This window comes from Gouania willdenowi, chromosome 12 (assembly GCF_900634775.1).
Source record: "Gouania willdenowi chromosome 12, fGouWil2.1, whole genome shotgun sequence".
NCBI lineage: Eukaryota > Metazoa > Chordata > Actinopteri > Blenniiformes > Gobiesocidae > Gouania > Gouania willdenowi.
Window position 1 is genome coordinate 22,475,478 of NC_041055.1, and position 17,116 is coordinate 22,492,593.

Genomic DNA, 17,116 nt, shown 5'->3' on the forward strand with positions numbered 1-17,116 from the left:
ATTTGTTCCAAATGGAGCAGGAAGAAGCCGATGCCTCTCGTGTTGTGGTGGAGATGAAAAGCATCCAAAACAAATAATGAACACACACAAGGAAATGTTGCATACATACCTGAGAAAGACTGCCCAGTACCAACCGGACCAGTTTGCGGATGTGGGAGAAAGGAGGGTCACCACTGGAGTTTCTGATATGTTTGCTGCAGATGTCCAGCACCGTGCGCAACGACATTCGACTCAGTGAGATATCATCACACATGTTTAAGAGGAGACCGTTAAGGTGCTCCCCCAGCTTCATGGGCTAAAAACACAACACGTTTGGGAGAGTTAGCATAAAAAAAGCTGTTTCGAAAAACTAATAAACAACAAATGATTAAAAGACACATAGGCAAGCTACGATTGGCCTCGAGAAGAATTTTCAATATTTGCGAGTGGTGAAATAACCCAAAGTTAAGGTCCAAAATAAAAATAAAGTCGTCACATAAAAAAAGTAATAATTATACTATGAATTAAAACAAGGACCTGTTTCTAATATTTCCATATGCAGTTAAGGGCCAATAAATAAAGATTTCCAGAGACTATCACCAAAGAACTAACGCATATATGTGACATTAGATATTTGAACATCTATGTACATAGCAATAAGCTGATTAAATTACAGAGCAGTGAGGCATATGCAAAGTTATTTACTGAAAGTCCAAATATGTTCGAGCCCAAAACTTTTATCCAATTTTGAGGAGCTGCCATGTCCACCAGATATGATGTATAGAAGATATTTTTGTATATTCTAAGAGAGTAGGTGGAGCTGTATTACTATAACAAATGTCAGTTTCCTATATGATGTAGTTCCTGGAAAAAAAAATAAGGACACACGACAATCGCCACTAAATTGTCAATATCTCAAAAAGTATTAATCCGATCAAACTAAAAAAGTACTGTGTGCCTATTGAATAATTACAAAACAATTGGTAACAATTTTTTGACACCAAAGTGTGTGTGTCATTTGGTGAAATGACATGGAATGACCCACTTGTGATTATTTACCTGACTTTGGGGAATCTCGTAGTCGGCTCCCCAAAAGAGGGTCATCCCCAGAGAGTACATATGCATCTGTAATGCAGAACATCTGTTAGGCCACATTGGGATCAGTGTTTTATTGTTAATTATACCAACAAGACCAAAACAATACAACCTTAAAATGAAGAGACAACCTTATCTTATAAAATAGCTCTACAGAGAGCTTTAAACGGCCTACAACAAGGTCGGTTTCATGTTCTGATGCCTCAGCAAGTGGTTTTAAAAGTAAAACAAGATTCAAATTGTTCCTTTTTAGCAACAGGGACTTTTAGACTAATCCTACCTTTTTCCATCTTCCTCCCTTTAATAACATTTACCCATTTGCTGAGGAGAAAAATGACTTCCCCTGAATGTTTGGCTTGGGTAAGGAAAGTATAATTCAAGGACGGGCTGTCAAGGAATGCAACAAATCCTTGAAGGTCTCTCAGAAAGCGATTTCCAAGTAAAGATTTAAAGTTAACGACACAGTAACAGCAACAACCCAACAAGTTTTAAATAAGTTAAAAGGAAACCCTTGACACTTGCAGCTGATGTATGTTTAACCAACATCTGATAATGAACAAAACAGATTACGTTTCCTACGCTGAAGTGTAGAAGGGAGGGGAAAAAAAGCAGAGGAGCTTGGCCTAAAGCAGGAAAACTGACTCAGCACAAAACTGTGCTGAGATATGTGGGGCTGTGCCAGAAACGGGAATCCAGTCATGCAAGCTTTAAGCTGTTTCACCAGAGAAGCAGCAACGAGGAGGTGTGGTGAACCTGTGCGTTGGAAGGGTATAATATATCTCTCACTACACAGGTCAGCAATAGGTGAGAAAACAGGTAAGGGTGGAAAGGGAGAATTGAAGTTAAGTCGCACGACTAAATAATTATTCATTTATTTATTTAAACTATTAAACGGATTTCATTTGCAAAATGTTGACTTATTAATCCTTTTTTCTAGTTTTTCTTTTAATTTATTACACACACACACGTCACTAATTAATTCACCTCAATGGTTTCACACCATACAATAATGTAGGCCAGGGGTGTCAAACTCATTTTAGTTCAGGGACCAGCTGCCAAATACAGACCAGTTTGACCTTAAGTGGCTGCAAATTTAAGGGGAAAGACAGCAAATTCAACATTAATGTGCCCTGGTTGGCACTTCCATGTATAAATGACATAGAAATGATAAGTATATCCGTCCCTGCAGGATCTTCAATTATTAGTACAAAATGTTTCAAGCGTTTTCTATCATTTTGACTTTCTGGAGCGGGCCGAATTTGATGCTTGAAAGCAGTGACTCTCAAACTTTTTCTGGCCCTTTCTCTTATTTCTGAATTCAAGTACCCCCTTTGTCCGACTCAGACTACAACATTTTGCTCAGAATACTGTTAAAAAACAATTACATAGCATACCGTAATAATGGCATAAATGAGTGATAACACATGTTTTAAAGAATCTCATGTTATAAATAAGTAGAAGGAAACAGTATTTAGTGCCTCCTGAATAGTAGCTTACCACCACCGTGTGTGGAGTGAAAAAATAAATGTACATCAATATAAAGCGCTTTGAGTGTCTATGAAAAAGCGCTATAAAAAATCCAATGCATTATTATTATTTAAAATTTTTAACTAAAAGTAACCATTATAAAACCCCATAATTTTAATGCTTTCATTTGTCAATTTTCTCAACTACCCCCTGGAGTGTCATCGTGTACCTCTATTTGAGAAACACTGCCCTACCGGGCCGCATTTGGCCCCCGGGCCTTGAGTTTGACACATGTGATGTAGGCTGATAGTTGGCTTGGAAATTGTTGCATTCAAGACAATGAGGACTTTAATTTTTGCATGATGTCACAAAACATTATTTGTTACAATTTTGTAAATATAGATGGAAATCATTCAGCAATTTAAATTCTAGTTTATTATATCAGTTTTACCTTCTCTATATCAGAGACGTTGGACAACGAGAGACCTTCCAGGACTTCAGGGGCTGTGAAGGCCCTTACGTCCTGCTGCGTGACATACTCATCAGTGAACGAGATGTTGCCAGATGGCATGAGTAGGAGGGACCAGGGAGAGATAATGAAGCCCATGGCTGAAGGATCTGGGAAAAGAAAGATAAATATCAAATTTAATCAGGAACGAGCATATAAGAAATCTAATTAGCAGCCAAAGTAAAGTCACCCTCTTTTGACTCAATAAAAGCCAGCTAAATTCGCCTTATACATGCAGCCCAAAGTGGCAGTTTCCCTCTGAAGCGTTGGTGAATATGGAAATTCAAGATGATTGAAGTAAACAAAAACACATGTTGCTTACTTAGACTGCAAAAAAAAAAAAAAGAAACTGTTAAGGCATGGAAGCAGAAAAGAATGGCTACACAGCGTAATTCTCTTCCTACAAAGCCACAGCCACTGCTATGGTTAGAGGATGGTTTAAAAATACACAAAGGAATGTTTGAGCACTGCTGCAACTTCGTTTCTCTTTTCTTTGCCCCCGATTCTTAACTTTGCAAGGAGCGCGGAGGCAAATGGAGGAACTCCTTTTGAGGCACAAAATATCTGCTTTCAAAGGCTGGAATTCACTAAGTAAATATAAGTTTCCTGTTTAAAGCTCATGTGACCATTTGGAGATCTTACATAAAAGTAGAGTGGGTTACTAGTAGGTATTTCTTACAAAAAGCTTTAGCTCTAAAGGAGCCGAATGGACTCAGCTTCCATTATGGGGTTCTTTATTGACAAACTAAACGGTTTCTTCAGCAATGCAGATGGAAGACGAAATCCTATTACAGCAAAATTTACAGTTTGGTTGTTGAACTGTCCTATGTGTGTGTGTGTGTAGTGATTTATTTTTGAACTATGAATAAATTATTTTGAGCTTCTTTCACTGTATTGGAAATAAATTCAACATATTAGTAAACATGCACTACTGCTAACCTCCAGGACTAACGTTACTTCATTCATACCATCCAGGTTGGCAAAAACACAGGATAAATCTCAGTCATGTTTTTTTTAAAACATCTTTTAAACAAACCCCATTCAGGATTGGAACGTTTACAGGCAAAATGATTCATATTCAAGAATGTTGGAGAAAAGCATTTTCAAAAAAATCTCACACAGTCCGTATGGAAGGAGTTTATGTGTAGAAGCATGAACTTGAAGCGCTACAGGCTCTGTTGAAAAGAATGTTGTAGATATGACTATGAGAGGGATGTAATTATTGGTTTGTACATCAGCACCAATCAAACTACTAGATATTGTGACATAAATAACATTTCTGCCAACATATACAAGGCAACACCTCCAGCTTAGCCTTTTAATTTACAGCTTAAAACATAAAAAGTAGAACACCACTTAAATATTATTCATCAAACACAAATTCCTCACTAAAATTACTGTTACAATTTAGAAGAAGGAGATATCTATGGTGACACAAAAGGTCATTTTTTTTAAAAATTTATCATTAACTTTGATGCATTCACAATTAAGAATGTCACAGTATCGACGATATCGCGATACCGCAGGATTAAAGGTGCCTTGATATCGTTGTGGTTATGTCACGGTGTAAAATAATGAGCCATGCGCTTAAAATTGAGTTTTTTGGTTTGCTGTAGCGGACATTTTCAGACTAAGTACCATAATGCATTGCGGCATCATCATAGGTTACAGGCGGCTGAGCCAATGGCGTGGTGCGACAGTGCGAGGTCAGAGGGGAAAGGAAACATGGTGGATGGTAGCAGCAGCAGAGCGACGTAGAAACGGAGGAGTTTGAAGAACTCAGAGGAGTGGAAAGTGTAATGTGAGCTACTCGTCTGGTAAATACGAGCAACATGAGCAGTGACTTAACACGAAATCCCGAAAAATTTAAGGATTGCGTCAAACAAACAAACCAGTCTGGTCTAAAAACTCTAAAAGAAGAAGAACAGCTCAAGAAATAACAAGACATGTTGCGTAGTTACACCCGTATATCTGTTGTTGATGTTGTGGGATTAAAATGTTGTGAGACAGGTTAGTTTTACTGTGTGTGTGTGTGTGTGTGTGTGTGTGTGTGTGTGTGTGTGTGTGTGTGTGTGTGTGTGTGTGTGTGTGTGCGTGCGATAATCCACTGTAATGTAGAAAAGGCCCAACCAGGGACAGGAGTTGTAAACTAGCACTAGCATCACATCAGCTGCATACTTAATTTGTGTCTCTGTTGAATTGCATTGTCCCTGTCAAATAAATAAATGAATACATAAATAAATGTTGACAACAAAGTTACTAGTCCTAACCTCAAATGTTGACTTGTTCATCTTTCTCTAGAAAAACTTCAAATTAAGCTAAACACAGAATAAGGAAGTTTACACTACTTTTATTTCTTTGGCTGTTTATTATTATTATTATTATTATTATTATTATTATTATTATTATTATTATTTATTGTTACTAGGCTGGTTCTATACCTGTGCCTTTAAGAGTGTCCCTGACTAGATTTGAATTTTTGCACTTTAAAGAGTTTGTTAGTAGGCAGTATTCATTAATGTAAAAGTATGACAATAAATACTATCAAAATGGTGAACAGACAATGTTTTAATGGTCATCATTCTTATTATTGTTAGCAATGCTGTAAAACCGTGAGGTTTCCTACAATACCACAATAATTATCATACCGTGAGGTTAATACCGTGATTATACCGAACCGTGAGATTTAGATATCGTTACATCCCTATTCACCATATCTGCTTCAGAAACTTTGTTTTAATCATTGGGTACGATTTGGTAAAGGATTATTAGAAAACATTACCATCAACATAGAATTTTTTACGATCATTTGTTAGATTTCTATGTTTAAATGACGGTTGGTATTAATCCACTCTCGTTGTGGTAAAGATACTTCTTTACATAGCTCAGTAATAGTATAACAGCCAAGTCTAACATCTGTTATTCAAGTTTTAGCCTCAGTCAGCAGTCTAAAACTGTACATATGAGAGGCCACAATTTACTCAGTATAGCTGCACAACTACGCATTGGAAAAAAATTGAAAAAAGGCAATGCCAACACTGACTAAAATAACAATCCAAAATATCCACAACAGTACCTTCAACTTAATAATGATAAACTTTATCTGAGGAATGGTAATCATTAGCATAATAAAGCATTTGTGGACATTCCTTCTTTATTATCATCACCACTTTGACCTCAAAGTGAAAGAAATTTTCACACGCTACAATGACAACAGAATTCCTACTGTACAGCATGCCAGGAATATTAACAACCAGTCAGCAAAAGCAGGACTAGCAGCTAGATTCTACAGAAACACACTTGGCAAGAGGTTGTTTGCTACTTCATGGAAATTCACATGGACAAACACCATCAGTTCAGGATGACATAATTAGTCACAGCAGGGTTTAAATGAGACAAGTCCCCACCCAAACTGGAAATGGGCACAGTCTGCAAAATCACATCTTGTGATAAGTCCCCTAATCTCATTTAAAAAAAGAAGAACAAAACAAGTTCAAGCAACACTTTATTAGTTAAATAACTAGCAACAAAATGAACTTGTTAAAAAAAAAAAAATTAAAAAAAAAGTCATATTTCGTTGTTGGATAGATCACATTTCTTTCAGTTGGTTGGTTTAAAGCAGCTATTTCCTGTTGTAGGAAATGTCGTTTAGAGATACAGTAGTTAAATTAACACTAGAACACTATTGGAGAGTGTTTTTAAAATGTATTTATAATATTAATAATAATAATATCTAGTTTTTTCAAAAAAAACTCTTTTCAATAAAAGTTGAGATGATATAAAGAAAAGAGTACATGATATAATGAAAGTTTTAAGAGCCATTGTAACATTAAAAGTGATATGATAAGTACATTATTTTCATTAAGTTGTGTTTGTCAGAGTGTTTTGGGTTCCGGGGTAGCTATACAAATAAAAGATTGATTGATTGATTGATCCACAATTCCTTGCGGTGACAACATTTAAAGGGATAAGCACACCCGAGCTCTCACGGATTAGAGATCATGTAAGTTTCCAATGCAATAATATGCCTTGAACAACTTTAAATAATCTAAAACCCATATTTTATGATATGTAAGCCATATTATCAGATTATAACTGACATAAAACAGACACTGTCGTTAAAGAAAAGGGATCTTTTCCTTTGATTTACATTCAAACCGTGTGATTTTTTTAGATTATATCAGTAGAAAGTGTTATAAATGTGGACATTTTTCATTACGGCAGACGTCACTAACCATCGCAGCTGTCGGATTATTACTTCACCTCGTAGAAGTGCGTTTGATTGTCAAAACAACTGTGATGGCTTTTTCCTAATTCCTCGCCTAACACCTTTCCTTAATCCCGTGAAGTCATCCAGGAGGTTAAATAAAAGTGGAAAGGAAAGGAGATAGGAGGGACTATTCGGACAGCCTATGCCTTCACTAGGGAAGCCTCAAATGCCCCAGAAATGAGGGGAGCAAAAACCAACGTTACGGTTTCATTATTTTTTGTTCTTATATTCCTAATTTTCAGCCATTTAGGTTAATATTTCCACACATGGTATTTTTTTCCCAGTTTGTTAGGCATTGCATAGTTGAAAATAAAACAACTCTAATTTGTCATGTATCGTCATATTTTGATTATAGTGACTTTTTTTTAGTATAATAGATCACCCGGCATTAGCGATGGTGTTACTAATTTTAGCTATAGTGTTCTAGGGATAAATACAGAGATGAAATGTAACACTGTCTGTTCAGTGAACGTATTTAATTCCAACTACAGTATGTTTTGTAATTTGATTGTCTATGGTCCTCCTACCTTTGTGGAAAAGCTCTTGCAGGCTATCCGCGCTCTGACTGAGCACTGCCCAGACTTCCTCCTCCTGCAATGGGCCTCCTCGAACCTCCAAAGCTTCTGCCAGAGAAACATGCATCTTCCCTGAGAAAGCAGAGAGAGCAGAGATGATAAAGACCCAAAGTAACACTGATCACCACAAATACAAATGAAGAAAAAGAAAAAAGAAAAATGAAAACACTACTGACTCTGAGCATCGTTCAATTAATGTTTTTGTAGTGGTATATAAATAAGAAAAGGCAAAGGAATAAAGCGAAAATTCTTAGAATTTAGCCCACACATAAAATCATAGCAGTACGTTTGGTGTAAAAAAGGCTAGCCTAAGATGAAAGCAAATTATTTACAGTCATCCATCACTCCAACTCTAAAATTAAGTACAGTTTACCCGTTATTTTTAATAAATGTCCCGAGTCTGGCAGATCAAAGACCGTTTCATCTCCAGCCTTTAGGCAATCTCCCACACTTTTAAATATTACGGTCTTATCATCCCAACTAGCACTGTGCTATTAATCAAAATTTGATTATGATTTTGATTATTACACACAACGATTACAAAAAAAATTAATCAAGAAAAAACTATTATCAAAAATATGACATTGCTTTGTATGAAAAATAAATAACGTTTTGGTTGAAAAATAATCGTTTCAACAATCGTGATTTCAATTATGACTAAAATAATCGTGATTATTATTTTTTCTGTAATCGAGTACCCCCCTTTTTTTAAGTGTCTGAAGGCTGTGTCCTGCCACACATATACGTATAATACACACTTGATAAAAAAAATATTACTGGGTCAAACGCAGTCGTTTATCGTACAGTCCAGATATACTGTATGTTCATCTCTATGGTATCACACAGCATAGTTAGAGAAGAGAGCTCAAGAGTCGATAATAATCCGTTCTCGCTGAAAAGATGTAGGGACTTATCACAGGTTTGGGGTTAATTTGATAAAGCATTGTTTGTCTCAGAGTTCCTCATGTGCTCCCAAGACTGTCGCTGAGTTGTTGAAGACAACTTGTGCTGACGTAATTCAGCAGTGGACTATAACTCAATATTTTCACAATGAAAACATAGAAACAACCATTTTACAGATTGTGTCCACTTAATGGAAACACAAGCATTAAAAAAAATATAGGAATTACCAGGAAATTGGAAGTATTATACAAATATTTTCCAAATTCCCAGGCTTAAGTTCCCATTAAAATTTACAAGAAATGTTCTTCCCCTTTGCAACCCTATGTATGACGTTATATGTTTAATGATTGACTTTCTTCTTTCCTGTGTTACTGATGGTGAGGGCCGGATTCATTTTAATATGATTTACACATTTAAATGAGGACAAGAAAAAAGCACATGTGCGCTTGATTCCACACAGATTCGGATGTTCAAAGGAAGTGTGCATGGATTCATTAATACGTCGGAATCTTTTTGTACGAATGCCATGTTCCATGCAAGTCTTTGTACATGAAGCTCCTGGTTTCTTTGAACTATACTCACTTATTTGTTGCACATTGTTTACTTCTATTGCTAAAACGTGTCATAAGTATTAAACAAACCTCTCTCACAACAGTTTAAACCCAGCTCAGCATGATGAATTCTGTTTTCTACTTTTTCTTAAAAAGGGCTTCCATTGAAAATATCCAGTAAGTATTTACAATGGATGATAGAATGGATCCTTCATTAACTGGTTGAACACTGAAGATAAAACCTATGACATGAAGTAATTCATATGATGGAAGATATAAACTTAAATTGAGTTCAAAACAGTTTAGCTTAAGGCTTTAATCTTTATCCATCAACCAAATGAATGCACAAGCTAAATATATTAAAACACGTGCGTGCGTGTGTGTGTGTGTGTGTGTGTGTGGGGGGGGGGGGGGGGTGGGGGGCGACGGGGGGCATGATTCTGATGAATGATTAGGCGCAGGTGTGACGGGGCCTTTAATCATTCTCCCTCGTGTATGTATTGACCGTGAACAGACGGGACAGGACTAGACCCCGAGATTCAAGATATATTGAGTTGTTGACATAAAAAAATGACTTTTTTCTTAAACTTGTTTTTATTTATACAGTCACAGTGCAAATCACATCACGCAAGTATTGAAATATTATTCATAAAGTGGAGTAAAACAATGCACTTCTTTACAATTTTTTTTAATATTTCTGATATATTTTATAGCTTATTTGTATAGTACTTGTTTTAAGAGTCGCTTCAATCGTTACTTCTCAGTACAGCATGAAAAGTTAGATGGATTACTAAGAAGGAGTGTGACGATATCTTGATACGACAATATATCATGATATTTTTTCGCACGATCGATTATCAATATGCTCACGTTGGTATAATTTTTTTCAAAACCTTTTCTGCTTTTTCACTAAAATGTGCAGGTACGTCTTCACATAAATTTTATCACTGTTTGTTGAAGGAACCAATATATTGTTTACTTGAATATTGCACTATAATGGTGTCACTGGAAAGAAAGACTCTATTTTTGGTTTACAGAAAGCACTATTGGAGATACTTATTTGTTTACATTGGTATGTTGATGCTTATTTACAGAACACTGTTCATAGGACACTTTTTCAATTTATTGTCTTTGTGGGTAAATTACATGCACATGATCATAGCACTTCATAAGTAGGAGCTTCATTCTTACAATTATTTCATAGCTGAACTTTACGTGTCAAACCATGTCCTTTGTATCAATGTGATGGAATAAGTATTGGTAAGTATGTCACTCTGAAAAATGTATGCAGGAATCTAGGTTAAGCATTGTAAACACTGGGATGCATTAAGTTTGACCAAAAGTGGGATCCTACCAATCTTGCTCATTACCTAGGAGAATGGGGTGAGTGGATGATGTGAGGCCTGATTGTTTTTCAGCCCTTGTTGTTTCAGCAGAGACCTACAGTGGAATGTTTTTATCCGCACTGCTGTTCAGGCTAGCTCCTCTCCCATTGGTCTAGAGTCCTAATCATTATCGGGACTGTTTAGGTCAAAGCTAGAAACCCCACAGACTGAGAGCAAACAGCGTTTGCCACTTCATCACCACTATGTCCGCCCCCCCTCCCTAATTTTTAAACAGTGCATGCTTGTTCTGAGATATACCAATTTATTCCCACACTGTAGGAAAAAAAAGCTAAACAGGGATTAGCCTGCTGCTGTTATTAAGTGTTTGACAATCTTGGCCAAAGTCACAAGGATTTCTAAGAAAATAATCCAGGAAACGTGATAGAGTTCCTGAACGTGCACTAAAGCATTCCTTCATTTTTTTCTTAAAAAACCTTGTTTTTCTTTGCAATACCAATTGGTCCACAGCCCAATGGTTGGATACCATTGCACGACAGTAAAGCTTTTCCTTTCCACCCACCTTTCTGCCACAGCTACAACCCATGAAATGGATTTAAAAACAATCCCCTGGGAAAAACTGCTCTTAAGCAACACACAAAACAGTTGCACATTATTTCCTTTTGATCTGCTGTACGCCTCTCGTTCTATTTTTTGCCAAGAACAAAAGGTCTCTTGAAAACTTTTTATCATCTGAGCACTTTCAAAGCGATTTGTCATAAAGTGTTTTTTTTCCACAAGTCCAACCTCAGATATATGAGATAGAACAAAAAGCATAATCCAAATGTTAGAAACGTGGTACCAGCTGGCAAACACACTTCCAGTTCAAAGAGGGTTCTAAATGGATCTTCCTTAAGGTATTCATGCCACCAAAATTCAACGATAAACTTCAAGTAAAACAGCAGATTTTCCACGATCGAGTGGTTCAGATTATCATGACTGCATTAAAATCTGAAATACTCTGGTATAAAGATGGTGTTGGTGTATTTTTTAAACTGGTGTGTGGGATTTCGTGCAAAACTTGAGGGTAATTCACCAGTTGGCGGTAATTTAAGGTTTCGCAAATTCTGTTTTTGGATCATATCACACATTTCCATGGTATTCGAGTGGCTGAGGCAATGTGGCTAGTATTGCTCTTGTGACGTAATTTCAGCGGAACATCCTGTTAACGTAAATTCTCTGAAGCATAGAAAATGTAAAATAAATAATTATAGTTGGCCATTAACCCTATTTAGCATATTTGGCACAGTTTTGGTAAGTTTAATAGTAGTAAAGTCAGATAAACAGGGAAAAATGAAGAAAAGCAAAAGTGTAACTTGACGTTAAAATGGGTAAACCCTGAAATGGAATTCAGGAAATTAAAAAAAAGAAAAATAGGAGGTCATAAATCGGTAATCCCTCAAAACTACCGTTGAGTGCAGCACATAAACAAACAGTTCCGTTTCAAATCTCACCCAGTAAACCATGCGCATGATGTATGTGACGCAATGTAAGACATTGCAAACCTAAATCCTATCCTAAATAACAAAACTATAATTGTCTTTTCTCAATCACAAGTATTAACTCCCAAGAAGAAACAGAAATGTTGGTAAATTGCAGAAATAGGCAGCGATCACAGCGGGGGCCACAAATATGTGATTGTATCAGGGACATATCGATATTTGTCAGTATTAGAATAATGACTGATCTGAGCATTAATACAGGGGGAAAGGGTTTTGTCTTTTTTTTTGTCTATAGTTTTGTTTTGTCAGTTTTTAGTTATTGTGCGTTTGTGCTATTTTTTGAAACTTTGTGTATCTTTCTGTTATTTTCTGCATTAATGTTGTTGATTTGTGCGTGTTGGGGGTCAATTGATCAATTTTTGCTGTTTCTGTATTTTCCTGTAATTTTGTGTAATTTTGTTGACAGTTTGTGTGTCTTTGGAGCTATTCTGTAATGTGTTGTTTTATGTTTTTGTAGTCATTTTGTTGGTTGTGTCTGTCTTTTGTTGTTATTTTGTGTTTTATGAGTCATTTTGTGTACTTTGTGCAAATTGCTGAGGATTTGTGTGTTTTAGGAGGATTTTTTGCATATTATGTTGGGCTTTATATTACTTCCAACTTCATGAAATGCAATTTTTTCGGGATTTGTTTTGGGGGCCTCAAAAAATTAAGACCTAGGGCCATATGTCTGGTATATTGGCCACGTTTACATGGGAGCTTTAATTCCTCTTTAAAGCAGAATACAAGTTAATTCCTCTTTAAACTGACCTTTTAAACACTTTATTCCTAATGCTGATTTAATTCTAATATAAATAATTTATTCCTCTATCTTGTAAACACTTAATTCCTCTTTAAGTTAACTACGGTCATTCTGCGCATGAGCGACTTGCTGCGATGACGCGCTGGTGACGACATAAATCTAGATGGAGGCCCGGACTAGAGCCGAGACTATTTGTTTAAAAAGAGCCTTAAATATCTGTAATATCACCAAGTTTCTCATTGTACCAGTTGTTAGAGCTACTATCTTTACCGGGGAACAACTATTTATTCCTGGTGATTGTTTTCCGGAGTTTTACTGGGCTTTATTTACCGATGATTAGTTCCCATCTCCTCTGCTCCGCGGACCAAAGTGTGTTATTGTTGAGCTGTTGCTTCAAAACTACAATCAAAATAAAGGTGATAACAGTTCTCATGTGAGGTCTTCTGTGTTACAGCCGACAATAAAAGGTTTGCTGTGTGTTTTTCCCGATAGACGTGATACGTCACGTTCACCCAGTCCAATCAGAGCCTTCCCAACCCACAGACCTTAAGTGGAATTGAATAAAGCCGAATAAACCTGTTTTCCATGTTAACCTCAATTTGGAATTACTAATACCATGTAAACACAAAGAAGAACACTTTCATTCTGAATGATTTCATTCCGAATAATTAATTCCAAATTAAAAAACATCATGTAATTGTGGCCATTGTCTGCTTGGCCTGTTTTAGAATAATCTGTCTGACTAACCCGAAAGCCATCCATTAAGTTCATCTTTTGTTTGAATAATCATCAAACCTCAATGGATGTTAATATTTTACTTTTCCAAACCAGTCACAACCTTAAACGTGACCCACCACTACCAGTTAAATGATAGTTAGTAAGGCTTTAAGTTAGTTCTAGAAAGATGAGTTTCATTTTTCAGAAGCAGGAGCATCCAAACCATCGTGGAGGAGGGCTGGACTGTTTGGTAGATCACCAGCCCTACCGTGGACCAATAGCCTGCGCTCGTTATTTTGGCCCTAATCTCATTCGATCCATTTCAGTTAATCACAGGGTTGCAATGAGTATCGTGACATGAAGCGCATGGTTTCACAAAACCTCACACAAAACCTCCCAATCCTCCGCCCAACACACGAACCCAACCCGCGAACTATTTCCTCCCGTTCTTTTCCTATGTTGCTTCTTACATCACCATAACTACTTTAGATGGGAACATGCAGTCAGTCAGCCTCACCAAACATGTCTTTTTAGTCTTTGTTTTGACCTTTGACCTGTAAACCAAGTGTATCACTTTTCTATGGTAATTATTAGGTGGAAGGATATCAACTTATTAAACTAAAGGCTCCGTTTAAAAGAGTATTGCATGGTGATGACGACATTGTTTTCCAAATTTATTAGAAAAATGAAATCAGTACCAACAGGTGAACAGGTCATGTCTGTTCTTTAGAAGCAATATTCAGACAAGGGCAGGGCGATATATCGAGATTTCTATTTTAGAGATATAGAAAATTACAATATCGCCTATATCGATACATATGTTTTTTTTTTTTTTTTTAAAACACTTATTTTAGGAGTCGGTGCTTTCAATACTTCTCAGAACAGCATGAAAAACACAGTTTTACTTGCATGCTGTCCTTTATGGGAGAAAAAGCCATCAGTGGCGCATTTTGTGCAAATATTCGTTAATAAATGTGTCAAAGTTAAAGTAGCCTTAATTGTCTTTCTGGTCAGACTTAATTTGAATGAAAAGATATTGAGATTTATATTGAATATTGCCATTTTGAGAAAAAAATACTGAGATATGAGTTTTGGTCCATATCACCCAGCCATAATTTGAAACATTGTTTCAAAAAAATAAACTCTAAATTATAATACCTTCACTAACTCCAATCGATTAATAATACACAATTCACCATTAAAAACATAATCAAAGACTGAACCAAAAGGAAAAACATATGGGAATAAAATTATTAAAATAGTACAAATTAAAATCTAACATTAAACTATGTAAAAAAAATTTTTTTAAAACACTGAGTAATATGTTAAAAAAATACTTAAGGGATTACAATTCTAAAACAATAAGCAAGCAAGAACTTATACCAAACAAATACAATTTTATAAATATTGATAACAATAAAATAAGTATTATAGTTTGCCCATTACATGGAAAATAATGATGAGGAATTTAATTTACACAATAATCATATAGAAAAATCAAACAATGACAAAATATTTTATAAAATATAATCAGTCCTAATGAATTATAATCTAAAATAGAAACCATGTTAGACAAGTTATTAAAATAAATTGTTTCAGCTGTTGCCTACAGATAATGAAGGAAAAGCTAGTGTCAACAAGATTAAACTTTACTGGTGTGTCCACATTTTTTGGGGATAAAAGAAGCTTTGGCTAACTTAATCCTCGCCGAGTTGGGCCAAAGTTAGCAACACCACCATAAACTTTAATTACATCCTATTTTATGACGCTTACCAGGGAGGAAGGGTTGTTTAAATCACTGGTTGTAGTTGTGTTGGTCCTCCGGCGAGGCTACGACTCCTCAGACAAACGGCGATGGACGCGGACGCCATCCCATCCACAAAGCAACATCTCGGAGGGTAAAGCGACTACACAGCGAACACGGGCGGCGGGCAACAGGTTTACCTTTTCCGCATGTATAAATCCACCCCCAAGCCTCGGTACGGTTCTCCGAAGCGTTAATTATGGATATAGAAACACTCTCTTTAGAAGAAACAACTTAAAAGTTGCATTTTACGGCTACGGCTGAGCACTGCGTCCTCCCGCGGAGCTACGAAGTTACCATTAAAGTGAGCCCTCCCTCTGCCCAGCCAGCGTGGGTTGACTGGGTGTAACCAGACACCTCACCGCGGCCGCCCATTGGCTCCCACTGAGGGGCTGTCATTTAACCATTACCATGGCAACACTCACACACAAAACCAGAGGGTAAATGTACAACCGTGTCTGGGTTCTTTACCTCTAAAAAAACCCCTGATGAAAACTCTCACATTCAACAGAAAGCAAGATTATATTTACATTTTTTTTACAGAAAAGTCAAACCAGGGCAATTTGGATTTATGTGCAACAGTGTTTACAGTCTTTGTGACTATATATATATATATATATATATATATATATATATATATATATATATATATATATATATATATATATTAGATTAAATTACTATTTATCTATGGAGGCCCATTTCTACAATGGAGTATTGTGGTCAGTAAAAAAAAAAAAAAAAATCAGTTTTTTTAATTTTTTAAAAATCCGTTTTCCAAATTATTATCATTTTTTTAAATCCGTTTTTCAACTTAGTTTTTTTTTTTTTTTAATTTGAAAAATTGACGTTTTTTTATATTATTCAGAAACCAGAGAAAATTATCTTTACGAGATAGTATTTTGTAATTATGAGATAATTCCCATAGGGAAAAAAAAATAATACATTCGGAAAACAGTTTTAATTAAACAATTAATTCGAAACACAGATTTTTTTTCATTTTACTGACTACAATGCTCCATCGTACGTTCCCACCAGTAAATAACAAAACAAAACAAAAAACTGGGAAAAGTAAAATAATAAATAAAAACAAATCTAAGACATAATTATGACATACTATCTCTTGAGATTTTCTTCTTAATATTATTATTATTTAATTTTTCCTAGTGGTTGTTGTTTTTTTTCAAACTGATATGGGATGGTATTAATGTTACAATATTTCTGGAAAAGGATGGAATAAAAATGCAGTTGGAATAATAACCATGATTTCATTTGACTTTAACCCTGGATATACATATACTTACCATACCTACTTAATTTGGGTATGACCTTTTTAACTCAATATGAATATAAAAAAGAAAGAGCAACCATAATAGTCTGGTGTTTATTAGATTGTTTGTGTACATCAACTTTAGTGTATGCCATGTCCATAAAGCAGAGGTTCTGAACTTGTGGGGTGGAACCGAAAAGTACATTTACAGCAGGTTGTGAGTGTTTGTCCAGACAAAATAAACAAAATAATTGAATAAGATGGTACTGGTTTCATTTTCAAAGTGGGTTTTATGTGATACCATCTATTATTCACGCTCCTACAATAATATTTGGGTGCTATTTTTTAAAAAAA

The 17,116-nt window shown here is 35.7% G+C and overlaps 1 protein-coding gene across 4 annotated transcripts in view; it reads right to left on the minus strand.

Moving 5' to 3' along the window:
- Positions 1-15,796, minus strand: part of ptpn13 (protein tyrosine phosphatase non-receptor type 13) — a 58,369-nt gene extending 42,573 nt beyond the window's left edge. For all 4 annotated transcript variants that reach the window (XM_028462318.1, XM_028462320.1, XM_028462319.1 and 1 more), the window contains exons 1-5: positions 15,462-15,796; positions 7,847-7,966; positions 2,993-3,159; positions 1,039-1,104; positions 110-295 (exon numbers count right to left, since the gene is read on the minus strand). In XM_028462318.1, coding sequence (XP_028318119.1) covers positions 110-295; positions 1,039-1,104; positions 2,993-3,159; positions 7,847-7,961 — 534 coding nt within the window. In that variant the 5' untranslated portion in view covers positions 7,962-7,966; positions 15,462-15,796. The remainder of the gene's footprint in view (positions 1-109; positions 296-1,038; positions 1,105-2,992; positions 3,160-7,846; positions 7,967-15,461) is intronic.
- Positions 15,797-17,116: the final 1,320 nt, after the last annotated feature.